This window comes from Anser brachyrhynchus (genome assembly GCF_964034855.1).
Source record: "Anser brachyrhynchus genome assembly, chromosome: 16".
NCBI lineage: Eukaryota > Metazoa > Chordata > Aves > Anseriformes > Anatidae > Anser > Anser brachyrhynchus.
In genome coordinates, this window is record NC_137734.1 from 251,893 (window position 1) to 275,528 (window position 23,636).

The 23,636-nt window shown below is 47.6% G+C and overlaps 3 protein-coding genes across 4 annotated transcripts; 1 reads left to right on the plus strand and 2 right to left on the minus strand.

Moving 5' to 3' along the window:
• Positions 1-6: 6 nt before the first annotated feature.
• Positions 7-13,420, minus strand: ZNFX1 (zinc finger NFX1-type containing 1; the record flags this gene model as incomplete). Of its 2 annotated transcripts, none has more annotated exons than XM_080558493.1 (14): positions 7-2,546; positions 4,133-4,228; positions 4,942-5,052; positions 5,416-5,561; positions 6,206-6,360; positions 6,685-6,824; positions 6,968-7,212; positions 7,431-7,548; positions 7,965-8,108; positions 8,314-8,462; positions 8,716-8,847; positions 9,363-11,456; positions 12,153-12,245; positions 13,156-13,420. In XM_080558493.1, the coding sequence occupies 14 exons, from the start codon at positions 13,418-13,420 to the stop codon at positions 114-116; spliced, it is 6,321 nt and encodes a 2,106-aa protein (XP_080414619.1). In that variant the 3' UTR covers positions 7-113. The 2 variants fall into 2 exon arrangements, with proteins under 2 accessions (XP_080414619.1, XP_080414620.1); XM_080558494.1 differs by having other exon boundaries at positions 13,160-13,300.
• Positions 13,345-19,973, plus strand: DDX27 (DEAD-box helicase 27). The gene is made up of 21 exons (XM_080558529.1): positions 13,345-13,478; positions 13,635-13,769; positions 13,872-13,931; positions 14,238-14,391; positions 14,760-14,809; positions 14,971-15,057; positions 15,843-15,948; positions 16,044-16,217; positions 16,542-16,692; positions 16,846-16,945; positions 17,058-17,199; positions 17,274-17,427; positions 17,538-17,619; positions 17,693-17,870; positions 18,014-18,120; positions 18,289-18,394; positions 18,495-18,589; positions 18,693-18,819; positions 19,098-19,182; positions 19,396-19,470; positions 19,726-19,973. The coding sequence occupies exons 1-21, from the start codon at positions 13,389-13,391 to the stop codon at positions 19,739-19,741; spliced, it is 2,274 nt and encodes a 757-aa protein (XP_080414655.1). The 5' UTR covers positions 13,345-13,388; the 3' UTR covers positions 19,742-19,973.
• Positions 19,974-20,778: 805 nt separating this feature from the next.
• On the minus strand, positions 20,779-23,537 carry SNRPB (small nuclear ribonucleoprotein polypeptides B and B1). The gene is made up of 7 exons (XM_080558582.1): positions 23,384-23,537; positions 23,141-23,292; positions 22,484-22,595; positions 22,061-22,213; positions 21,501-21,639; positions 21,216-21,341; positions 20,779-20,971 (listed from the first exon to the last, which is right to left on the minus strand). Exons 1-7 carry the CDS (start codon positions 23,384-23,386, stop codon positions 20,934-20,936), a joined length of 723 nt encoding a protein of 240 aa, XP_080414708.1. The 5' UTR covers positions 23,387-23,537; the 3' UTR covers positions 20,779-20,933.
• Between the last annotated feature and the right edge of the window lie 99 nt (positions 23,538-23,636).

Below are 23,636 nucleotides of genomic sequence, written 5' to 3' on the forward strand. Positions count from 1 at the left end.
CGCCGGGGCGCGTGCGTGCACTTTATTAACTGCGGGCAGGGCAGCGAGCAGCCCCGAGAGCCGGCGGCGCGTCCCGGAGCTGGGGCGGGCGAGAAGCGGGGACGGACGCCCAGCTACAGCAGCCGCCGCAGCTCCTCGAAGTTGAGCAGGTTGTTGGCTGCCTCGGACCAGGCTGCGTGGGTCGCTCCGTCCATCTCGGGGGCGAGGCTGTTGGTGCTGTCCAGAGTGTGGTTTGTGCCCCCGATGACTGCGTGGCATTCGGGACACTTACTCCTCTCCATCGCCCCCCCACACTCCCCAATCACATAGATATGCCCATTTCTGCACTTGAACCAGTGGCCACGGGGACAGCCTATGGCACGGACAATCTGCACCCGCTCAGCTTCAGAGATCCCCAGCCCCGATACAGGCAAGGCAGTGCAGAGCCTCTCCAGTTCAGCCTTCACTGCAGCTTCATCAGCCTTTGTGAACTTTTTTGTCCCTTCCAAGATCTCACGTACACTGGCAATCTCTGCTGCAAGGGCCGCGGTGATCATGCCACTTGCGCTTTTGCACCTTGACAAGAGGCTCTGTAGAAAGGTCAGTCTCTGGATCTCAGCTTGCAGGTCAGAGAGCTCCTGCCCCGTAAAGCTGATGCGTGGCAGATCCAGCCACTCTTGGACTTCATCCAGCCGCTTTTTCAGCCCTTTCCGCTCATTCACATCAATTTTGCTCATAGAATCAGTTAGGTCAGCTACACGCTTGTAGAAGTTAAGCTGGTTCTCAATTAGTCCAATACTCTTTATTGAGAGATCAGAAGCTTTTAGTTTATCTTCCAACATGAGGTACTTATGGGGTAGATTCCTCTGCAGAACAGCATTCCCTATGAGTGCAGCCTGCAGTCTTCGTCTGCTAGACTCGATTTCCTGTGCTGGGCCTTGGATTTTCTCTTTCACCTTCTCTATCTCGTCCAGCCGCCTTTTCACAATGGTACCATATCTCAAATTCTTTCTGACTGGTGTCTGACAGACAGGACATACCTTCAGCTTGATGACGTCATCATCTTCATCCATATAATGGTCAAGGCCCTGGGACTCAAAGACATGGCCACAGTCTTCAAGCTGTACAAATCGAGCATCTGGGTCTTCCTCAAAGCCAAAAAAGATCTGAGTGACCTCCTCATGGTCACAAACAAGGCACTTCTTTGGGCAGGGCTCTCCACACAATCCAATACAAGGATGCCCACAACGCAGCAGCTTAGTACATGGTACATTGCAGCGAGGCCTATTACATGGTTCACTGCAAAGATTGGTACACTGATAGTGCTGGCACCGCCACTCACATGGTTCCACACATGGAAAACAGCGCTCTCCACATTTCTTTTTACACCTGCTGTGAACACAGTGGTTCTGACAGTCAAGCTGACAGGGAGGGCATTCTACAGTACAAGGCTGCCGACACTTGTGCGAGCAGACCAAGAAGCGCTTGCATGGGCTGCTACATGGCTTATGAAATCTTCCTTCAAAGCAGGTATGACAGGAACCTGAGCATACATGACCACACTCCAGTGTGACAGAACACTTAGTTCTACATTCAACAGGTTTCCCATGTTTCATCTCTTCAGTGATCCAACATTTAACTTGCTGGCTGTGGCCACATTGCAGTGTGACTTCAACCAGTTCAGGACACCGCGCAGTGCATTCCTGGCCACAGAATCTGTTGCATGTATGCCCACAGTTCAGCTTTTTCTGGCAAGGCTCTTGGCAGACAAACTCACTATCTGGGCAAGAGCATGGCACCATCTGCAGGTGACCACACTTAGAAATAGTTTTCTCTACTATCACCATGCATGGTCCACATGGCTCATAACATGACTGCAGGCAGCGATGTCCCTTTGTACAAAGCACCTTTTGACAAGGCTTCAGACACTGATACTTTTTGTGCTGAGCGTCATAGGGGTGACATGCCCTTGTGCAAACATGGCCACAACTCAGCCTAAATTCACAGGGATGACTACAGCCTCCTTCTGGGACTTTGCTGAAGTCTGCTGCTGTAGATACCAGCGTCTTGGTCTCAGGGTGGTTTTGACAGCAAAGCATCAGTGAGCGGCCAATGTTGCCTTTCTCCCGCAAGGTGTGAATGATCTTGCTCCAGAGAGGAACTTTACCTAGCATTCTCATATTCCCAATGCAATACAGCCCTTTTTTAGCTCTGGATAATGCTACACATATCCGATTAGGTATCTGCAAGAATCCAGTTCTCTCCTCTTTGTTGCTCCGCACAAGTGACAGCAGGATAATATCATTCTCCTCCCCCTGGTATTTATCCACTACATAAACCTTCACACCTGCAAAAGTCTTGGCTGGCATGAGCTTGCGCAAACAGAAAAGCTGCCCAGTATAAGTAGTGAGAATGGTGATCTGAGAAGGTAGATAATCCTGACACAAGAAGTATTTGCACAGTTCCACCACAAACTGGGCCTCATGTGGGTTCTGATGGCTTTTCCCTTCTTGAATCTCTTGCTCAGGAAAGTCATGCTCCACAAAGAAGAGGTTAGATAGGACTCCCTGAAACAAGAGGAAACAGAAAGGAATTTTAGAAGCAGAAGGTCAAGGGAAGGTTGGACCTGGCACTCAGGGACATGATTTAGTGTGTGGCATTGGTAGTAGGGTGATAGTTGGACCAGATGATCTTGAAGGTCTTTTCCAAACTTAATAATTCTCTAAGGATTTCTTGGGCTGTGTACCAAAACCCAGAAACTGCTTTTATGAGGAAAGAATGTTTTTTGTGGACCAAACACGTATCTCTGGTTTTCCAAGGTGTCCATAGTTGCACATAACATCCATTGCTGTACAATTTAATTCAGCGGTCACCTATGTTGGTTATTGTACTAGATTAAAAGATTGAGTTTCAATGGCTTTTGGTATCCTGAACTTGTTTAAGATTCTCCAGAGTAGCTTATCCCTAGGAGAAATTGGGTAAAATTGTGGTCTTGTAAGCAGGTTATTTTTAACTAGACCATCTTCTACAAAATACTTGATATGGATTTCAAGATACCAAGAGGAGGTGCCAGTTTCCTGGATAGCTTATTTTTAGTCATTAAATCACCCTCACTATTGTCTTGTCTGTCTTCAGTATTCTATCGGTTTTCGTATGCTTTTCTCAACAAGTTAGAATGCTTTTAAATAACTAGTACTGTCTTCTCGTTATGAAAGATGCAGGTAGGCTAAGCTACTGTAATCCTCTCTATAACCACATCAAATTCTTTCTCCAAAAGGTATCCAGTCACTTGTTTCAGGAATTTAAAGCCTAACTCTGATACAGCATAGCAGTGTAACTTTGGCTCAGACTTCTGAGGAAATTAGTTATGACAGTATTGTGAGCAAGTCTGCAGAACAGGACTATGCAAGATAAGAAAGGTAACGTTATAGACAGTGATACAATTAATAATAGTTCAAAGATGCAAGAAAAGCACTAACATGGGAAGATATGAAGTCGTAATTAGGATGGGGAAAAAACAAAAAATCAGAAGAAAGGGAATTAGTGAAAGATAAGAACAATAACATTAAGGAAGAAGCAAAGGCTGACCCTTCTGATTGATGCCTACCTGACAACAGCAAAGACTCTTCAAGTGTCTTATGGTGTGGCAAGCATACTAGTGCTTTTAGTTCATTAATTTCTAGATGCTTATTATGCACGTTAATCAATAAAAGATTGCTTTATACTTTTATACTGCATAGATCTTGCTTGCAGATGCTGTGTATTGGTAAAATGCCCAAACAAAGAACTCGGGGAAGGAAGATTCCAGTAGTGAAGTCACCTGTCTTACACTGGAGTTTCACGAATTATGCCTCAAGTGTCTCATTTAAGATTTACTCCTAGCTTTCAATCTCCTGTAATTCTTTTGGTCCTTCTTCCATATTTCACTGTTCTTTTACAATCATCAATATTGGATCTATTTCCAGTGTCTGCCATCAGTAATACCAGAAGAGCTACAAATTACTTGCATATTTCTATATCCCGCATTTCCTTCATCTATTTCAGTAGATGAACTTGATTTAGAAGTTGGAATCTTTTAACACTACATTTTACAGAAACTTATTTTAGCCAGTAACAGGGGCAAGAGAAAGTGCTTGCACTACTGAAAACTCACTTTTATGTTCTCATACTTCAAGACAGAGGGATGGTTTTCCAGCTCCTGGTATATATGAGGACTGAGAAGCTGGGCAATTTCAGGACGCATGCGGTGCTGAAACACAAAGCAGCTGCATCAGTCATGAGGAAGGAGCACCCGATTTCCCTGCCAATAATCTGTTTTTCCACTGTACAGACCATAGCTAAATACAAGACAAGGGTGACTTTTTTCAGTAAGCCAAGAATAGAGTGCCTCCTATCTCACCCCTGCTGCCACCACCACCACCAGTCACAGCTAAATGGCATCAGAGTACCTTCAATAAAATCATTTTGCAACGTTGTTGTAATAAGAATACTGGTTTCAGTGCAGATCTAAGAACAACAGTATTCTAGTAACAAAAGCCAGCACCTCACCCTAACCCCTAACCAGTTGTTCCAGGCAATTTTAATACAGGACTGCTAGGGGTAGAATTTCTCCAGGCACCAAGAAATATGGCTGCAACAATTTAACAGGAGGCAACTCAAGAAGATTCTGTGTCTCCACAGTTCTGGAACAGTTTTGGATGCCACAATAAGTCACGTTCTCTGCACTAAAAATTGTGGGAACCACAGTGCTCTAGGTCATATCACTGATGAATCAGACACTTAGTCGAACAATAGTATACCATTTGTGACAGTTTGACTGTTCTTACCATTCCTTTCAGGAACAAAGTAACACATTACTTTAGCTTTTATATTTCTGCTCACAGAGCAGCCTTAAATGTACTATAAACTTAAAGCAAGCTAAGTACAAATGCAATAAGGGAGTGTTTTATAGCTGTTCCTTACTTGGTATTTCAGACGGACAAAGGGGAAATTAACTTTCACCAGCCGTTCAAATAGAGACACCTCCAGATTGAAGTTCTTCGCCAGGTCATATACATTGGCACTAGGCTGCAGCTGAAAGAGAAGGGATTGGGTCCATTTTTTAACAGCACTCTTACCTATTAGTAAGATTTCACTTATCTCTTTTTCCTATCACTGGTCTCTAGTAGAAAGGCCAGAGACTGGATTCTTGCAGAAGTGCTAATAACAAAGTTGTGTACTGTCATAACTGAAGTGGATTGGAGCACATGTCACGTTGTGTCAGTTAAACTAAAAAGATAAGTCCCCCAGTAACTCTGCTCCATAATCAAAGGAGACAAGACCCGTGGTATCTGTGGAAACTGAGAAGCAGGAAGTTCTGGTGTTTGCCAAACATGTTTGATGAAAGTGTTCTAGTTTATTTGCACAACAGTTAGAGGCATCTGCCATGGACATTACCTGCTGGTGATCTCCAATGAGGATGAGATGCTGGCAAGCTTTACTAAGAGTAGTAATGGTGTGAGCCTCAAGCACCTCTGCTGCCTCTTCTACAATTACAATTCTTGGCTCTACTTTTTGCAAGATCTGACGGTATTTGGCAGCACCTGAGAAAGGAGAGAAGACAAGCCTTAACAAGTATAGTTACACGCAGGTGGTATGATAAGAGTTTTTAGGAAGGTATAAGCTGTGTTCCAGAAAATTCCCAAGATTCCAAAATGCTGAGTCTTGTGGAATGTGGACTTTAAAACAGCACTGTTCCAAGGATGGCTTCTATATGCAGAGAAGTTAGGGAAGACAGGTGGGGATTAGAATGCTACACCTGCCTTGGCCCTTTCCTGACTCTCTTCAGACATAAAATACATCCAGAACACATCGATCACCACTCATAAAAAACCAAAACTGTCTCCCCAAAGGGTGATACTACAAGACTTATGCTGCCTCTGCTCACCAAAAGGTGATGTGGAGATATCAGAGACATGAACTGTGTTTAACTGAGGCACAAGAAATGGAGCATTACTATTAAAATAACGTTGCTCAAAAGTGCACGGAAAACGCTTGTGCAGCCAACTGACAACTTTGCGTGATAGACATGTTTGCAGAGGGAGTCAGAAATGAAGGTGGCTGCAGACTAACGTGGAGCCTGACCCAGGCTGTCAAGCAGCACAGAATACTAATCCTTTGACAATAAGGTCCTTTAGTCATTACTGGAGGCAGTGCAATGCTGGTTTGCATCCCAACTGCTGCACACCTGTAGTTGTCATCCCCACAATTTTGGCCTCCTTGAGAATGCACAGATCTTCTTGCAGCCTTAGTTCTGCTAGCCTTTCTGCTGCTGCCTGGTACTGCTGTTCATGCTGAAGAATCCTCCTTCGAATAAACCCCTGATAGGTCTGCAGCCAAAGCCTAAGAAGAAAGAGCTGTTACCACACACAGAAAGAGAAGCAGGACAGCGACCTAGAAGTTTTGGGTGGGTTCAGTTCAGAACTTTCGTGCTTTTTCGGCAAGAGATGACTAGCATCTTTACTCAGTCCCCAACACACACAGTGGAGATGACAGCATTGTCCTGCCAATATAGGCAGGGTAAAAGCAAGTATCTTCCAGGAAGACATGTTCAGATAATGAACTGAACAGGTATGGACAGATATACCCCAGCTTGCTAGGAGTTTGTGAACTCTGACAGTCTTATCACACATTTGCTTGATAGACCCTGTAAAATATATTTGTCACCTGTAAAGCCTCCAACGAGAGCTGAGGTCTAGTTGCCACAGATCCTGAATAGATTTGGCCTCTAACTCTGTCATTGCACTCAGTTTACGGAGCTCAACTCTCATCTTCTGTTTCATTTTCTTCCTCTGGGAAGCAGTTATCTGGAGAGAAGGGGGGGAGGGAGGGAAATAGGCCCCCATCCCAAAATAAGCAGTTAAAACACAAAGATTATTCTGTATTAGCATGCCCATGTTATTACTTACACAGTCAAGCAGAGACACAGTATACTAGTGTATACAGTTACCTCCCACTGCACAGTCTTCTGTTGTGGCTGGGCTGTTCCTTCTTCCTCATTCTCCAGCTTCATAGCCAACAACACACTGGCTAGTTCACGAACAGCCCTGTGCTCTTCCTCCTTCCTCTTCTGAGGCTTTGCTGCCTCTTCATCCTCAATCACTCTATCAGCTTGAATCAGGTCAGCCTCCTCCGGAATCTCCAACAGCTCTTCTGCCTCACCTTCCTGCTCCTCCTCTCTCTCCTGCTGACCACCTGTGAGAGTCACCAATTACATGCAGCAAGTCACAGCCACTCTAGCAGAGTCACAGTGCAGCAGATCACTGTGTAGAAACTAAGGTTAATCTTTCCATTGCCTTACAGTGTTATGCATCTTTCAGCCTCTGTTAAGTAGCAGCGTCTATTTTCTGGCATGCATACACTGCTTAGGCAAATGCCTACAGAAGATGAATATTTTTATTTATTTTTTTTACCTGGATTCTCAGCCTCTATATCCTCTGCAGCACTCTGGGTAAAGACAGTTACACCAAGGCCCAGCCACTCCAGAATCACTGAGTGTTGTGCAGCACTGTAGTAGAATTCCTCATGATCCTAATATAAAGAGTCAAATCAGTTAGCCTCATCAGTCTCAGGATGATGACAAAGCAGCGCCCTGAAGCATAAGACAATTAGGACAAGTCCACCAAGTGACCTCCAGAGCCAAGAAGTCTAGGCAACCTCAGATCTCTAGAAATAGCATCCCTCCTCTCCTTCAGTTTAAGGCTTTCATTTGTGCACTTGTATTTTTACACTGACAAAGATCACTTGAAATCTCTGCAGTTTAAAGGAGCAAAATTTAACTCCGCTTTCCTGTCACTTTGACACAGCTTGCCATTCACTCCCTTTCTTTCCCAGTCATTGAGTGAGGCTAAAGGAATTAAATCTGAGGGAAGCTCAGACACATTTGCAGAAAGGGCAGTAAGTATATTTGGGGACTGCTCGACTCATAAGAAAGGAACCTCTCTTACCAGACCCTTCATCAGACTGTCCCAGTGCTGGGGGGCAATGCACGCTTCCAAGTGGCGCTCATGCAGCACTCCATATGTTGTGCACTCTAAGTGCTTTGCTCCTTTATGGAGCTCTTCCTCAGCCTGCTTCATCTGACTGGTTATCTACTCATAACAGAGAGAAGACATCATATGCAGAAGAACAAAGTTCAGAAACAGCAGAACAAGAAACTGATGATACTGTGAACAAAGAAGAATTAAAAGGTTGACTTCAGTGTAAAACAATGTGAAAGAACAGGTCTGGAAGAAGTTTAGTTAGCTTCTCCAATGGACAGGTAACCCAGTCTTTTCCAGGGGACTCTATACGTACATTCACGTAGGCTCTGCGGAGATGCATTGGCAAGTTGTGTCGGAACTCACACTTCTTCCTCAGCTCCCTCAAGGTGAATTGCTTCAAGACCTCACTGCTACTTCTCCCCCCAACACGTACCATCCCATGTTTTTGGAATGTGTATATTCCTGTGAATGAGAAAGAAATATTAGTGCTAAAGAGGCTAACTGTTTTCTGCAGCCTGATAAAGGGTAGGGAGAACAGTCTTTGCACGCAACACATTGGACTGGTCTGTCTGAAGTTTTCTTACTATGTAAGAATGGGGCTAGAATCACCAGAAAGAGCCAAAAGGGCAGGTCTTCATGACAAAAGGTATGACAGAGTAAGAGTTATAGTATAATTTCTACCCTCCATTCCATCATACTTGCCAGATACTCTTACCTTCTAAGAACTGATCCAGCGCATGGTTAGTGTAACAGACTACAAGGATGGGAGAATTCTGGACAGTCGTTTGCCACACATGCTTATTAGTCAAGAGAGCCTGGACAATCTTCAAACCCACATAAGTCTTCCCTGTAAAACAAGCTCTGAATCAGAAAAGGGTAATCCATCCCTGTATGCAGGGTTCTTCCCGCCACTGCTTCTCCCAAGCCACTGAAGCTAGCTTAACACACGACAATTGGTTTTACATAAAACACTCATGTACTAGTAGAAGACAAGCAGTGGTGCGTACTGAGTTCAGGTACCATTTAAATTAATTACCATTAGTCTTGCAATTCTTTCTTCATGCAGAGAATCAGGGTTGAACATTCCTAGTGTTCAAACCTGCTACAAAGGTTAATAGAGCTGTTGCACAGCAAGAGGTACCACGGCATCAAATAGCTGAAAACATTTTCATATGGGTATTTCAGAATATTTTAACCTTCTTCCCCACAGCTCACAATAACTGGGCTTCTCAAGCATCAAATAGACATGGAACTAAAGCTCTGGACACAGGGCAGCTGGCTTTTTCTGGGGATAGTCTCCCTAAATGAGGAAGTCAAGGAGAACTCCTTAAATGACAGAGACTTAAAGCAAATGTTTCTCACCAGTCCCAGGTGGTCCTTGGATAATAGCCAGCTCCTTGGTGAGTGCAAGTCTCAATGCCTCCATCTGGGACTCATCTAGTCCCAAGGTTTCCATTGAAGGCCACCGGTTGGGATCTAGAACATGGAAACTTTGCCTTCTCAAACCATCAGGAGCTCTCTCTTCATCTGCCAGGGGATCCTCTGTCAAGGGTGCAAAGTTGTATGTAGTATCCACTGTAAGGTATGTTGGCTCCTTCACCTGTGCATCACATTCCACAATGTACTTCTGGAATGGGATATCTTCTTCCTGGATTTCCTGTAACCCTTCTAACACATGCCGATATGCCTCAAAGTAGGCAGTTGTCTCTACCATGAGGAAGGAGTCTGAGGGCCGAACCTCTGCCAGCAGTGCTTGGCTCTGTGCATTAAAACATAGCTGTACAATCCCCTTGGCAAGATCTGTACTATCCCGATTAGAAACAGTGGCAAACAGGCATGTTTCAAAGTGATCTTTAGACATGCAGACCAGGGATCCATATAGCAACCGTCTGGAGTTCTGCCATCGCACAAACTTTAACGGCTTTGTGTCAAACTGAACCTTGTAAACAACACCAGTTGGGGAGCAGAGTGGGGCAATAATCCGTGTGTCAAAGTAGATCCTGATATCATCAAATTTTTTCTTCCTCAAACCTTTGTCCTCAAAGCTCTGCAAAAGCTCTGAGATACCTTCCCTTAAAGGCCTTACAAAATCTTCCCTCAGAAGCCGGAAATGGGTGTCAAGATAAATGCTGGTGCTCTCATATCTTCCAGAAACAATATTGGGACGTAGAAAGGGTTTCTCATCATGGTGTACCTCATTATATGTTGGATAAATGGTCATTGTACGATAGGTTTCTTCTTGACCATCAGCCTGAAGCTGCATAAGAGTGTAGTTATCAGCCCTCAGCGTGCCTTCACGTCTCTTCTCTTGCAGGTGCTGCACAAGCATCTGGACTTTATTTAGATTCTTCTCTGTTTCTTCCATGATGTCCACACCAGAAGCTCGCAAGGCATTTATGGATGCTGGCAAGACTGTTAAGAGAATGGAGATTTTCTGCACAGAGCTAGCTGGGAAAATACTGATCAGGTCCTGAAGCAGCAAAATGATGTTGCCAATATGTTCAGGATACTGATGTCGGACAGCAGGGACTGCTTCTGTTACCATGTCAGACACATACTGTGGCAGACAGATCTTGAGAAAGTTGGACTCCTTCACCACTCCAAGAAGCTGCTGAACACTTTGTCTATCCATTCGGGAGCTGCATGCTTTTCGAAGCACCTGACAAATGAGCTGAAGGAAACTGGGTTTCATAGCGGTTTGGGAAAGAAGTTCCTTCAAACCTGAACTCGAGGCAAGTGTGATGACAACTTCAGAAGGGTCTTTCTGTAGGAGACCTTCTAGGAATTTGTAGCCAATCTTTTTGACTTGCTGAGGCTGCTCACTGAGCTGAGCACCACCTGGGGTAGGTTTCTGGTAGAAGTGAGTATTCCTCCCAGGTTGTATCCTCCTTCCTTTCCCTTCATTTTCCTGTCCATTCCTCAGCCCTCTAGCATCTTCCTGGGCTTGTCCAGATAGAGCTTGTCCACCTTGATAGCACTTTCCCCTACCCTCGTTTTCTTGCATGTTCCAGGGTCCCCTGGCCCTCTCATATGCCTGTCCACCTTGATATCTCCTTCCCCTACCTTCATTATCTTGTTCATTCCAGAGTCCTCTGTCTCTTTCATATGCTTGTCCACCTTGATGCCTCCTTCTTCTACCCTCATTTTCTTGCTCATTCCAGGGTCCTCTGGCCCTCTCGTGTGTTTGTCCACCTTGATACCTCTTTCCTCTCCCCTCATTCTCCTGTTCATTCCAATGTCCTGTGGCTCCACTGTTGGCTTGTCCACCTTGGTTTCTTCTTCCTCGACTGAAGAAACATTCAGATCTTTCTTCTCTTTGCCCAAGTAGAGGAGTATAATTACTGGTTTGGGGATTTTCCCCTGCCTGAGCTACTGTTTTATGAGTCTGGCCTGACACACTATTTATTCTGTTTCTCCCTCGTTGTATAAATCCAGTATCCCAATGATCTGCATGCCCTTAAAAGAAAAAAAAAAAAAGAGACATTTGTTAATTATAATTGACCATATTAACCTGCCTCCCAACACAAAAGTATAAGTATTTTGGCCTGCTTGTGAGCATATTTTGGGCATCTTGCACCACATTAGACAACTAGCACTTCACTTATATCCAGACCCTCAGTATTTCCTCTATAATCCTTTTCCTGACTGCTAAAGAGTACCATATCTAGAGCCCATGTCAGTTGTGAAGCTGGGAAGTCACTGAGAAAATAAACCTTTTCCACAAAGCAGAATTAAAGGAGGCCAATGATGACGTATCCTGCACGAGACAGGCTTTCCTCAAGAGTTAGCTGTCTTTGAAATAACTACCCAGGCTGCAGCAGCTGACTTCAAATCGCACGGTTAAAACGCAACCTTCTGCGCAAGACCCAGCCTCTCGCAGTAGCAGGAAGCATAGGCTGTGTAGCCTTTCTCACACGCCCAGCAGAACACTCAAAGGGCACTGACTGCTAGCAGTATCAGTTAGCAGAGAGACCACTGCAGTACATCGTTGCTTTGTGGGCTCCAGCGAGAGGCTGGAGGTAAACAAGTAAACGCAGGAGCTTACAGCCGAGAGGAAGCTGCACCGCGCGCAGGCAGGGAAGGAGCATTTCCCCCCGCACCACCCCCAGCCCACCCGCAGCCTTAGCTCTGCGGCAGCCGGGCGACCCTCACCTCTCCGTCCCGCGCGGGGCAGCCGGAGGCCAGGCCCCCGCCCGGCCCCCTCCATCGCTCCGGCCGCTGGCTCCTCTGCGGGGCGTCGCGGCTCTGCGGGGCGAGGACGCTGCTCAGCGCTCGGTGCGGCTCGGCTCGGCTCGGCGCCCGTCACGCCAGGGTAGCCCCGGCCCCGCCCGCGCCACCGCCGCCGGGTTTCGCTTTCCAGTTCCCCGCAGGGCCCGCCCCGCGCCCCCGGACCGAACACGCCCAGGGGCGGCGCGGGGCACCAGCACCGAGGCAGACCCTTACAGCGCCCTCGCCCCCCGTGCCCCCCGTCCCCCCCGCCCTCCCGCGCCCTCCCCCGTGACCCTCCACCCCGTGCCCCCGCGCCCCCCCCCGTGCCCCCGCGCCCCCCCCCCGTGCCCCCGCGCCCCCCCCCCGTGCCCCCGCGCCCCCCCCCCCGTGCCCCCGCGCCCCCCCCCCGTGCCCCCGCGCCCCCCCCCGTGCCCCCGCGCCCCCCCCCCGTGCCCCCGCGCCCCCCCCCGTGCCCCCGCGCCCCCCCCCGTGCCCCCGCGCCCCCCCCCCGTGCCCCCGCGCCCCCCCCCCGTGCCCCCGCGCCTCCCCCCCGTGCCCCCGCGCCTCCCCCCCGTGCCCCCGCGCCTCCCCCCCGTGCCCCCGCGCCTCCCCCCCGTGCCCCCGCGCCTCCCCCCCGTGCCCCCGCGCCTCCCCCCCGTGCCCCCGCGCCCCCCCGTGCCCCCGCGCCCCCCCCATCCTGCCCCCGCGCGCCCCCCCCATCCTGTCCCCGCGCGCCCCCCCCATCCTGTCCCCGCGCCACCCCCCCGTGTCTCCCTCGTCCCCCCGTGCCCCAGCCACTCCGGGCAGCGCCCTCCCACCGCCGCCCCGTACCGGCTCCCCCCTCTCCGTCCCCAGCGGGCAGCGGCACCTCCTCCAGTACCAGCCCCCGCCGGGAATACTCCCCACCCTTCCCCGATACCGAGCCCCTGCCCCCAGCAGGCAGCACCTACGTCCCGCAGCACCGGCAACCGCCACGGAAAGAGCGCCCCGGTGCCGTCGGGCCTCTCTCGCCGCTCGCTCTCCCCGGCCGCCGCCGCTTTCGCTTTCCCTTCCGCGGGGCGGGGCGGGGCGGCGAGGGGCGGGGCCACGGCTGCCTCCGCCCCGCCCAAGGTTGGGCCGGCTCCGCGCACGCGCTGCTGCCGGGCCACGCGGCGCCGCGCGACCCGGGGGGAGGTGGCCATGCTGCAGAGCCTGGGCCTGGTGGGCACCATCGCGGAGGGGGATGAGGGGCCCGAGGACCCCGAGTCTGAGGACTCCGAGGACGAAGAGGTGGGTGCTGGCCGGGCTGGGCCGGCGCAGGGGCAGGGCGGGGCCGCGGCGAGTTGGATTGGGCCGGGCTGGATCGCAAGGGGCTGAGGGCAGGGGCAGGGCCGCTTCGCTTCGGCCTGGCCGTCCCGCGGTCGTCGCTCACGGCTGTTGTTGTAGGGGCCGCGCGTGGCTCTTGGCCGCTGGCGGCGGGCCTCCGCGGGAGGAGACTTCAGTGCTGCTTTCGTCTTTGGCGAGGCGGAGGCCGGTGGGGAAGGTACCTGGGCGTCAGCTCTGCGCCAACTTCGTGGCAAGGTGAGGCCCAGCGGCCGGTCCCGGGGCTGCAGTGCCCGCAGTCACGTTGTTGTGTTCTTCCGGGCTCCTCTTACAGCTCCTTTCTTTTGTTTTCCTGTCTAGAGATCAGTTACGACGCTGGACGAGAAGATTGAGAAAGTGAGACAAAAAAGGAAGTTCCAGGTCAGGGCCTTTCTCCTAGTGATTCTTATTAATGTAGAGACTTGGTTTGGTCGTCTGCTGTGTCCTTTTCAGAGGCGTAGGCTCTGGAAGCAACCAGAGTTACAGTGCTCAAGCTGGAGCTTAATACCTCAGCTGGGTTTTCAGCCACGCATCATACATCGCTGTAGTGATGAGAACGTAGAATTATTAACGCTTAAGGTTATGCAAAACCCTGGATCTGTGAGTGGGCTCATAACAAACCAAACACACCAAAGAAAGCTCACAAAGAATTGAAGTTCTTCTAAACTGCTTTGTATTTCGGCACAGGAAAGAGAAACTAAACAAGCAAAAGTGAAAGACGGTGATGCAGAGACTGGGGATGATCAATCCAAAAAAACAGAGAGTGAGGATTTCAGTAGGGAAGAAGAAGATGTGGAGTCCCAGTATTCATTGGATGATGAAACTATCCTCACAAAAGCAGGTACTAGTAGTACATAGAAAGATGGTCAGAAGTGAGAATGTGACAGACTGTTGACTGGAGAAGAGTCGTTAGTTTTTAAAGTCTTTAGTGAAGTCTTGGTGACTGTGGACAAATTTCTTACTTTGTGTTGTCTTGTCTGCAGGCCTCTGTGCTGTTCCTCTGACTTTGGTCAAATTTATTTTGAATGGTAGCAGTGGTATTTTATTTGCAGTGATCATTGAAGAAGGAGATCTCCTTGCCTATATTTGTTTCTGAGGCTTTTCCGTCAATACCTCATTAAGAGCAAAAAGCACAAGATGAGGGTACATGCTATATCTTGCTACGTATTTAGCTGTGCTTATTAATGTCATGTTTCTTTTTCTCTGCAGACACAATTAAAGTGAAGGAAAGAAGGAGATCAAAAACGGGACGAAAAGCAGTAAGCATTGGAGAGAATGACACTAGGTCATTCTCCAGTATTATTTCTGGAGGCTTTTGAGTTTGGTTAACAAACTGTAGGTCATAGAACATCCCAGAGCCCTTTGGTCACCTGCTGTGTTGCTGTCTATAGCATTCCGGTTTTGTTGTTGCTGTTTCTAGGAAGCAGAGAGCTTTTTTGAAGATGCCTCTCAATATGATGATAACTTGTCATTCCAGGACATGAATCTTTCACGACCTTTGCTAAAGGTATTTATCTAGTTTGATTACTTCCTATGTTATTGTGAAGAATGTTGGACAGCCTCCCCTCTACCACTCAAAACCATCAAATTCCTTCTCTCTTTGCAGCCTCTCCGAAAAAGAAATTGGGGATGGGGGTGTGATAGCCCTTTAGGAGTTCTTTTTTTCCAAATAACAGAAAACGTTCTTTGATTTGCAATGTATGTAAATGTTGTCTTGAGTGAGACTTGTAGCAAAATCATAAAATGTCTGACTTCAAAAGGGACCTGTGGAGGTTGTCTTGTCCAACCCTCTCATCTTAAGCAAGGACACCTAGAGCAGGTTGCCCAGGACCATGTCCAGATAACTTTTAAATATCACCAAGTACGGAGACTCCACAGACTCTTCTGGGCAACTTGTTGCAGCAGTCAGTCACTACCACATTAAAAAATGTTTCCTGGTGTTCAGGCAGAACCTCCTGTCTTTCAGTTTGCTCCTGTTGCCTTTTTGTCCTGTCCGTGGGCACCACTGAAAAGAGTCTGGCTCAGTCTTCTTTATGTGCTCACTACAGGTGATACATTGATAAGATCTCCTTGAGTACTCTCTTCACCAGGCTGAACAGCCCCAGCTCTCTCAGCCTTTACTCACATGAGATGCTCCAGTCGTGTCATCATTTTTGTGGCCCTTTGTTGAACTCTTTCCAGTATGTTCATATCTCTCTTGTACTGGAGGTCCTAGAATTGACACAGCACTCCAGGTGTGGCCTCGACAGAGCTGAGTAGAGACAGTGTTTAACTGCTTTATCTCCTTTGAAGGCAATCACAGCTCTTGGTTTCAAGCAACCAACTCCAATTCAGAAGGCTTGTATCCCTGTGGGTCTTCTGGGGAAGGATATTTGTGCCTGTGCTGCCACTGGGACAGGTAGGGACTAGAGCAGGGCATACAAAACATGGAGAGTTCAGAGTATTGACAATAATTGGTAATTCTTGATAATTCATCTTAATTTTCTTTTATAGGTAAAACAGCTGCCTTCATCTTGCCGGTACTTGAGCGCCTGATATACAAACCTCGTCAAGCTCCAGTTACACGGGTGTTGGTTCTAGTGCCAACACGAGAACTGGGTATTCAGGTGCACTCTGTTACAAAACAGCTGGCACAATTCAGCAGTGTCACAACTTGCCTTGCTGTAGGTGTGTATTAAGTTGCTTATGTGAATTGCACAGGTCACTGTAAACACTATACAGAACTGGAAATCCTGTGTTCTAAACCTGGATACTTAGAATTATTGCAGACATGCTTTTAGTAGGTGTGCTTATAGTTTAAAATCTTACTTTCCCATGCTATGTAGTATGCTTTTTTTTTTTCTTTTTTAATTAAAAGGGAAAGGTAGGGTCATTTCTAATTCCGAATGTGGTATTAATCTGCATTGTTTCCCATTCCTCTGGCAGTTTGGAAATATGTACTTTGTTGCAACCTGCTCAGGAAGTCAGCAGACTGTGTTTGCTCTCTTTCAGGTGGCCTAGATGTGAAGACTCAGGAAGCAGCTCTGCGCTCTGGGCCAGACATTCTTATTGCAACTCCTGGACGACTAATTGATCATCTCCACAACTGCCCCTCCTTCCATCTGACCAGTGTAGAGGTGCTCATTTTGGATGAGGCAGACAGGTAAACTAGGCAGAACAGCAGTGAAAAATGGGGTGGCAGCTGTCTCCTCTCCGTTTCCCAGCGTAGGGCAGTCTTTGTTGCTCTGCCTTATGTAACGGTTCTTAGCTAGGACTAGATACAGCTGCCTCATCTTGCTGTGTTTCTCCTGTGTAGGATGCTGGATGAGTACTTTGAGGAACAGATGAAGGAAATAATCAGGTTATGCTCCAACCACCGCCAAACAATGCTTTTCTCTGCCACAATGACAGAGGAGGTAAAACAGGCTGCTGGGAAGCACATACAGGCAGACAGTTTAATAGATAGTTGTTTATTAAATCTTTTACCAGAAAGTATGTGGACTTCTTTTTATTAACCTGTTTTGGTAGGTGAAAGATTTGGCTTCAGTTTCCCTGAAAAATCCGACACGAATTTTTGTGAACAGCAATACAGATGTTGCCCCTTTCCTGAGGCAGGAATTTATCCGGATCAGACCCAACCGAGAGGGGGACCGTGAGGCCATTGTATCAGGTGAGTGATGAGGAAGGAAAAGATGGAATTAGTAAGCGACTGCAAAGCAGGCTGCTGAGAGGACTTTCTTTCAGCTCTACTGACACGGACCTTCACGGATCATGTGATGCTTTTCACCCAGACAAAGAAGCAAGCTCACCGTATGCACATCCTACTTGGGTTGATGGGTTTACGGGTTGGGGAGCTTCATGGAAATCTCTCTCAGGCACAGCGGCTGGAGGCACTCAGGTATTACCAGGTTTAGTCAGCCATCACGGGATAAAAAATAGAAGTTGGAAGTTTTAGGGCAGAAGTGAATTTCTGTATTCATTGCTAATATACTTGCTATCTTTGCTCAGGCGTTTTAAAGATGAGCAGATTGATATTTTGGTAGCTACAGATGTGGCTGCGCGAGGACTTGACATTGAAGGTGTAAAAACAGTGAGTATTTACGCTGTTGATCTTTTTAATGAGTCCTTTAATGTAGTTACCCTACTAACACTTTATTTTCTAGGTAATCAATTTCACCATGCCCAATACCACCAAACACTATGTTCATCGAGTGGGTCGAACAGCAAGAGCAGGCAGGGCTGGTCGTTCAGTTTCACTTGTGGGTGAGGAAGAGCGCAAGATGCTGAAGGATATTGTGAAGTCTGCCAAAACACCAGTGAAAGCCAGAATTCTCCCCCAAGGTATGCACTTCACTGAGGTAAAAAGGAGAGCAGCAGGCAGGGAAGGTCACTGTACAGAGAAGGGCTACTAAAAGAGGTGCCGAATAATAAAGCAGACCTTGCATGGGCTGCTTCTGATGTTATTCACAATGGATCTTTTTCAGACGTCATACTAAAATTTCGAGAAAGGATCGAGAATCTAGAGAAAGATGTGTACGCAGTTCTGTGCTTGGAGCGTGAGGAACGTGAGATGCAGCAGTCAGAGGCTCAGGTAAGATTTCTTCAGGATGTTAATCTGGAGTAGATATAGCGTATTAGGAGATTATCCTAGTGTACTGTAGCTGGGAAATGCATGTTCCTTGGAAGATGTACATCTTCCTTGGAAGACGTACATATTCCTTGATAACCATGAGCTTACTTCTTGCCTGAATTGTCTCAGATCAATAGGGCAAAGAAGCAGTTAGAGGTAGGAAAAGAAGAAACTACAAATGGGAGTTTGGAGCGGAGCTGGTTTCAGACCCGTGAGGAGAGGAAGAAAGAAAAGTGTGAGTCATGGCACTGCTAGTCATGTTAAATTCCGTAGGTGCAACTGGACTGTGCTCTGTACTTCAAAAGGTTCTTTATTCCGTGTTTTTCTCTCTCTAGTGGCTAAAGCCCTGCAGGAATTTGACCTGGCATTACGAGGCAAAAAAAAAAGGAAGAAATTTATGCAGGACACCCAGAGAAAAGTCCAAATGACAGTGAGTATATTTACGGATAAGTGGGATCCCAGAGTGAATTGCCCTGTTTTTTTCCTCAGCAAAACCTCCCGTTACTGTAAACTTGCATTTTATTACCTTCCAGCCAGAGGAGAGGTCACAATTTGAAATCTTGAAATCTCAAATGTATGCTGAGCGGCTGGCAAAAAGGAATCGGCGAGCAAAGCGAGCCCGAGCCTTGCCAGAAGAGGAACCAGCAGCAGTACCAGCAGGTAGAGAAAATTACATTTTTTTACAGCTGACCTACCTTATATCATTTATTTTGTTACATAAGAGTAAAGTAAAGTAATCTGCATAGTGGGAAACACCAAGTTAGGAGGAATGGCCACTGGTGTTGGCCAGGGAACACATTTGCAGAGAGGAGACATCACTTCTCCTGATTGTCATGCTTATTATTGTGGTCAGTGTTATTGGTCTTCAGTAAAAATGATGATGCTCTAGTCTTCTCTTTACTGCCAGTGTTCTTACTATTATTATCTCTTTGTACTAGGCCCCAAGCAGAAGAAAAAACTGTCTGTATTTGATGAAGAGCTTACCAACACAAGCAGGAAGGCTCTGAAGCAGTATCGTGCAGGGTAATAAGTCTTAGCAGCAATGTGTTAGTCTAGACTTTAACAGTTCTTTTGTATCTCTGGACTTTCTCAGGGATACTTCGCTTGATACTGGGGAAAATTATAGTTGCATCATTTGCAGAGCTGAGAAGGGTGTCTTTGAAGAAGTACCTGTGCCATTGATCCAAATCAGTGACTCTTGCTGCTTTCTCTTTTCCCCCCCACTCTCTGTACTAGCCCATCATTTGAGGATCGGAAACGCTTGGGTATGGCCTGTCGTAGGAAAGGAGGAAACTTCAAATCCAAATCCAGGTATAGCTCCCTTCTTAATTTTTTTTCCTGCTTTCCTTTTACTGCAGTTATTTAAGGGGCCTTGCTAAGAGGTTTGGTTCTTCTACAGCAGCTTAATCTGCTACCAAAGGGGCTGTTGCTGGGAGAAATAAAGGATACTGCTTTTAATAGCATGTTTCTAGGTTTTGTTGTGGGAGAGCATTGTCATTGCTGTTCCTTATTTATCATTGATAGTTAAGCTGGTGGAATATGACTTCAGGGAATCTTCTTTTCCAGGTACAAGAGGAAGTAAAAAGTGTTTTCCTCAATGGATAACTTGGGCAATCCAGATACTTCAGATACACTCTCTCCAGGGTCTGGATTTCCTTGTACTATGAGAAGGCATCTTCAGTAAAATTGTATAGATTTTCATCAAGTTCTGGAATAGCTTTGGGATGTTCATTAATACCTGGTTGAATAGCCTGTGTAAAAACACCTTCAGCAGCCAATACAATAAAAGATGGATTCGTTTTCTTTCTAAAAAAGTTTCCTCTACTACTTCATAGGATAGTTAGAGAAATGAGAGATAGGAAACCTTATTTCCTTCTCTCAGGCTCTTCAGGTAAACCAACCTGTCTTTATGGTAAAAGCTAGAGACTGCTTACTGATTAGTTCTTACACATCTGTGATTTCTGTTACTTAACCATAGAAATCATTTTCAGACATATTTCTAAGATAGAGAAAAATGTTTTCCTGAAGACATCTTTCTGAGAGGTAGAAAACACAAGAATTAGCAGTATCTCTGGGATACTCTGTGAATAAAGGATCATCTCAAACGGGTAGAAGTAGACAGCTTCCTTCTGATTGAAAAGAAAGCAGCTGTAAGGCAATAAGGGAAGACTGCAACCAGAATAGTGTGCTTGATGTTAGTGTGAAATTAATGATAGGTCTGCTTATCCCGGCTTCCCCCCCACACACGAGAAGCAATGTGGCTCCGTAAAGATCAACCTGAGTTAGTGCAGGCTAAAAACCAGCATCTTAACAGATCACTATTACTCATAGAAATAGCATTATACTTACTCCACTGAATAAACCACAAATTCTGATTAGTAACTTCTAATTTTGCAGAAATGTTAAACTTTTACTGTTACTTAGCTCCGCTAGCCATACCAATTGCTAGATTTATTTAATATGCCTTAATTCCTATGAAGGACACAGGTCAGCATAGATGTAGGTGAGCCAGAAAAACTGTTCACAGCTTAATTAGCTATAGGAATTGAGCTTTTGGTATGACCAAGTTACAGAAGTGAAAGGTAACCGTTGCACTCCTGAAAGAGACCAGCACAGTGGTGACAAACTATAGGGTTTTCCAACTTTATTAAAAAGGGCAACCTTTACAAGCAGTAAATAGAAAATAATACATAGCAAAGTTGAAACAAATGGTACTGCTCAGTATATTCCCTTAATCAGTCTTCTCACAGTTTAAAGGTACATTAGAGAGTATCTTACGGCCTTGGTGGACGCATGCCAGGTGGAGGGGGTCCTGAGAATAAAGGAAAGAGTTGAATATTCAACTTGAATTTCAAAGAGGACAGAGGAAGCAAAGCGAAACCAAGACGACCTTTTTCCCCATTCCCAACGTGGGCTTGGGATCCTCTTTCAACATGGATACATTTACTGACAACTAGCAGACCTAGGGAGCCACTAAAGTGTATTGCTCTTTAAATGTTTTCATTTATGCTACAGCTTCTTATGGCTTCTAGGCATTTAAGATAGCTTCCACTAACCTCTCATTCCTGGGGGTGGTGGTCTCATGCCTGGTGGTGGCATTCCCATCGGAGCACCTCGGCCAGGTGGCATTCCCATGGGTGGGCCCATAGGTGGTCTCATGCCTGGAGGAGGTCCCATCATTCCTTAAGCCAGAAAAAGAGCAAGTATATGTATAGTCAGCTGGATATTTAGGCACCAACTGGATATCAGAATAATCTTTCTTAATACCAGCTCTTCATGACCGATCTAGCCACATAATAATAAAGACTTCTTGCTGCCTCACTCTACAGAGTAATTCCTACCTGGAGGAGGTGCTCCTCTGCTCATGGGTGGAGGAGGACCTCCACGCCCTGGTGTGTACTGGGTGGGGGCTCCTGCTATGCTAGCAGTGGCTGCTGCTGCAGCAGCTGCAACTGTTCCACGGCCCTGAGGTGTCATCACCTGTCAACAACATAAAGAAGTTCACAGAGAAACACCGTATCTGCTTTACATGCCTAACTAGACAATAAGCAGAACTTACATTCTTATTCCTTCAGAAAATTATCCCTGCCCATCCTTAACATTTTAAATAATGCCCCAAACCTATAGTACAAGTCCCTTAATACCACTTGAATCTGTGCAGGAAGCTGCACTTTTCAAGCATTTTCTTTTACCAGATAAAATACAGAGTTCCTAGGAGGATCTAGCAAAAAAAAAAAAAAAAAAAAAAAAAGAAGCAACCTCAAGCACCCTGGTACCAGAAGCTAAGACTGCATGCAGTTCTTCCACCCCACCATTTTTTTCCATCACATTACCACCAAGAAGTAAACACCACCCCAGAAAATACTGGACAGATCTTTTTTAACAGGCCACAGCATCTCACCTGTTGGGACGGTCCTCCCACTCCTCTGACAGGGCCAGCTAACCCTGCTGGAGCCTGGGGCATGGGTGCACCAGCTGGTACTCCCCTCCCTGCTGCTCTCCCAACTCCAGGTCCTCCAGCAGCTCCAGCAAGAGGCACACGGGCAATTCCAGTCTGAAAACAGATACCCCCCCCCCCCCCCCCAAAAAAAAATTATCAAAGCAAAAATACTCAGGTCTTAGGAATCCCATCAGCCCTCTTCTGTCCAGTGAATGCCTGAGGCAGTGAGTAGTCTAGAACTTCCTGCAGTGAAATTTGCTGCACCTGGAGTCACAACAGTGTCTAGAAACCTAGGACAATGGTGTAGCAGCAGTCTCCTGCAAGAAGACAAAGTTATCAGACATCCCTTCCCTTTCTCCTTAGATCTACGCTCATTCTCCTTACATCTTTTGGAGGTGGCCCTTCAACTGTCATGGATACCAGGTTTTCTCCTCGCAGCAACACGAGACCAAGGACTCGTTTCTCTTCCCGCTCTGGCTGCTTTGAATTCTTAGGTCTAAGGAGAAAACAAAGAGAAAATATTACAAGACAAAGAAAAAAAAAATACACGTTGTTCTTTAAAGTTGCAAATGAAGATACGACTTGACTATTCCAGAGCTGAGAACCTACTGTACAAAAAAAAAAAGCGTTTTTACATGCCCCAAGCTACAGAGAAGCTGTATTTTACATGCCCCGCACATAGAGAAATCCAAACAAAAGATGCATATTTTCTCCATGAGCTTTTCCATGATGCTTAATTGTTACACTGACTACAATAGCATCACATAACGGTACGTTTTGGTTAGGAAGAACTGAAACAGAAACGAGCACTTTGGAACAGGACAGTAAGAACCAAACATTGCCAGTTAGGCCCCGGCGGCAGCAGGATTTGAGAAGCGAGACTCGCGCAGGGCGGTATGTACGCAGAGGCTCGCCGCGGCCGACCCCCGCCGTTCGGAGCGGCCCCGCCGGGCGGGCCCCCGCCGCAGCAGCGCGGTGAGGGGCTCTCGAGGCGCCGCCCGGGGCTCCGCTCGCCGCTCCCGCCGCGAGGTTACCGCTCACTTGATCTTGCGGAACTCGTCACAGTCGCAGAGAATGAGGTTCATGTGCTTGTCGAAGGCCTTGAAGGTGCCGATGAAGACGCGGCCGTCCTGCAGGATGCACCGCATGCGGTAGTCGATGTGCTGCAGCATCTTGCTGCTCTTTCCCACCGTCTGCAAGAGACCGCCGTTACACGGAGCGCGGTGGCGGGCCGGGGCCCGCCGCCCCCCTCGCCGCGCGCGCCCGGCAGAGCGCCCGACTCACCATGGCTGCGGCGCTCCGCGATCCTCCCCGTCGCCGCCGTCGCCACCGCCGCCAGCTCCCGACGCAGCCCCCGCTCTACCGGAAGCACCTCCGCGCGCCGGCCGCCACTTCCGCCCGCCCGCCCGCACGCGGCTGCCCCAGCACCGCCCCTTCCGCCGCGCGATGGACGCGTTTCCGCCGGCGGCGGGGGCGGGCCGGCGGCGGGGGCGGGCCGGCGGGGCTCCCTCGCTGGGTGGGCGTGGGGCGGTGACGG